Source organism: Priapulus caudatus, unplaced genomic scaffold (genome assembly GCF_000485595.1).
Source record: "Priapulus caudatus unplaced genomic scaffold, Priapulus_caudatus-5.0.1 Scaffold1028, whole genome shotgun sequence".
Classification (NCBI taxonomy): domain Eukaryota; kingdom Metazoa; phylum Priapulida; class Priapulimorpha; order Priapulimorphida; family Priapulidae; genus Priapulus; species Priapulus caudatus.
In genome coordinates, this window is record NW_014578089.1 from 8,141 (window position 1) to 10,941 (window position 2,801).

The following is a 2,801-nucleotide window of genomic DNA, read 5'->3' on the forward strand; positions in this document are numbered from 1 at the left end:
TATACAGAGTAACACAGTATATACAACACACTTTACGTGATCTTTTTTTTACATTAAAACCGCGGTTTTGTACGGAAATATAACATCTTCTATTGTCAAACAAACAATGTTCATGTCTCATGATCACAATAACATTACCATATCGGAGAATAAATCTATGTATTTTTTTAAATATGCGAAGTAAATGATATATATATAGATGTATATGGTACATACAAAGATATTTCACACTGTTTCTGCATGTTACAAACATTATATGCAGTACCATTTACAATTCAATTTCTTTTTTACATTACCACCGCTATTTTATGCGAAAATTGTCTAATCTATTGTCAAACAAATGCATGGTTTTATATGAAATACATTGCAACTTTACATTCCAATCCAGACTTTACATTGCTCGCGTGTGTGTACATACAGTACACTGTACACATGCCAATCTTATGCCACACTGTTGCTGCATTATGCATACATTATACTGATTATATCGGCCTAAATAACATACTCATAGTACTAAGCTGTAAGCCGACAGCCTATAATATAATACAGCGATAATATTTGAGCATAGCTACACTAGATTTCGTCTGGTATCATATGTTGCTAATGTTGCTGAATATCAGGCATCGGGCAACCAAACAGTTCTCTCACACCTAAACGATAGTCTTTGTACTTGTAGAAATAAATGATTGGATTCAATAGTGAATTCAATATCAGCGTATTTGACCGAATAGCCCGGAGCACGCGAAGCTGCCACCACGGGAGTATGTGCATTAGCAACAAGGAGAGCACGTGTGGTCCAAGAAGCACCCACGAAGTTCCGACAACAGTGAGTATGATCTTTGTCATCGTCATCGTCTCGCGGAAGGCCGACATCTCCCGTCTCTCTTCGTCAGATTCACCGCCAATCCTTCGCGCATGGTCGGAGGCGATCCGAGCGATGGCGACGTAGCAGTAGATCATGAAGATGAACAAGGCGACGTAGTGGCCAATAATGAAGGCCATGAAATGAAACGGTAGGATGAAATCGGCGAGGCAACCCAGCGACGGTTGCCAGTAATGCGATATCTGGATCGCTGCCGCAGAACCGACCGCTACCGAGTACAGCAAGCAGGAGGTGATGAGCCAACAGGTGCGCTCGGGAGACATCAACACCTTGTAGCGTAACGGATGAGCAATCGCTACGTACCTGTTCAGCGTGCACAGTCCGATTCCTAACATCGAACCCTGGAGAATCGTGTATACAAAGCCCATGAAGAAAGCGCACTGTAGCATCGTGCAACGCGGAATGATGACAAACCCGAACGTCGTGCCAACGACAAAGTCGTAAGACGCCAGGTTGACGATCGTCAGGTTCGCTGCTGTTCGCAGTCGACGAATCTTTGCTATGATGACGAGCACGAGACCATTGCCGACTGCCGTGAATAGCAATGACAGCAGCAATATCGCCAACGCTAGTGCCTTTACACTTGTCGACATATTTGTAAGAATGTTCCCGTTTGTGGGTCGGCCGCAGTCCTCTTGGAATGGACCATCTGTCGTGTTTCTCTTATCCGATAACCAGGTTTGATTCATTCTGAATGCTTGATTATACGATTATGTGCTCGAAGTATCAACGAACACATATGAAGTTCTTCTGGACTATATGCGCGAAAGTGTACGGACTGGCCGAGGCGAATTCACGGATGTCATTATAACTACTGCTGCTCATGCGCGCGCATCGTCGGCGCATGGCTATCACACACCGACGCCTCAGCGACAGTACAAGCGTGGGTTGTCGTCAGTGGCGTAGACAGGTCCTCGGTTGTGGGGGGGGGATGATTTCGCTGTTACTTTACTTCCATCGCAAAGTAGGCCCCTATACGAAAAGTGTGTGCGAGTAGCGCACACCGCGAGCGCCTTGGCGCGAAACCCTTAACGGTCCATTGGTCCAGGGGCTCGCCATAGGGCCCCCGGCGGGGTGCAGGGGTAGAGCCCTTACCCGTGGTCCAGGGGGCTGAGCCCCCGGAAGCTCTTGGATTTTAGCAATTTAGAACTTTTATGATAGCCGTTTTTGAGGGAATTGAAAAAAAATTGAAATCGTAAGTGCAATATTTGTGAACTCTAGGGTTATTTTTTCTTTGGATGACAGAGGTTTAATAACACGCACCCCCACCCCCACAAAACTTGTCGTGCTAGGTGGTAACCCTCTCACCACGTCCGCCCGTGTCGCTGAGCGCAGGCCTCCAATGGTACCGCTACATATATTGCATGTTGACGCGCGCATGCGCGGTGCGTCATGTCTCTAAGTTTTCGCAATCGCGACATATGTAACCAGAAATATAGGCGTAATGTTGCAATTTGAAAAAAAAAAAAAATAACCATTTATATAATAATTATTATAATTAATAATTGTAGTATAATAATAATAATTAAGTTATTATTTAAGTAAACCATGAAAGCTTATTTGATAACAATATTGTCATATTCTATCGCAATTCAATCTAAACTCCTATATATGTGTGTGTGTGAGTGCGTTCGTGCGTGCGCGTGTGTATATATACTGTGTGTGTGTTGTGCGTGAGTGCGTGCGTGCGTGCGTGCGTGCGTGCGTGCGTGCGCGTGTGTATATATATATCGATCGTACTCAGAAATAGTTATTTTGACCGCGGTTAAATTATTGCTGGTAAAAAATAATGATTCCTTAGTATTTTCCGTTCCTATTATTCCTTACGATCGCCAACCTTATACACGTCCTCCTATTTATACACACACACACACACACACACACACACACACACACACACACACACACACACACACAC

At 44.3% G+C, this 2,801-nt stretch overlaps 1 protein-coding gene across 1 annotated transcript; it reads right to left on the minus strand.

Annotated features, from left to right (window-relative positions):
- Nucleotides 1-600: 600 nt before the first annotated feature.
- LOC106815041 (histamine H2 receptor-like) lies at nt 601-1,572 on the minus strand. Its single transcript, XM_014819467.1, has one exon. It carries the CDS (start codon nt 1,570-1,572, stop codon nt 601-603), a length of 972 nt encoding a protein of 323 aa, XP_014674953.1.
- Nucleotides 1,573-2,801: the final 1,229 nt, after the last annotated feature.

Excerpts from the sequence above, each read along its gene's own strand:
- LOC106815041 (XM_014819467.1), bottom strand. The coding sequence starts at position 1,572 with ATGAATCAAACCTGGTTATCGGATAAGAGAAACACGACAGATGGTCCA.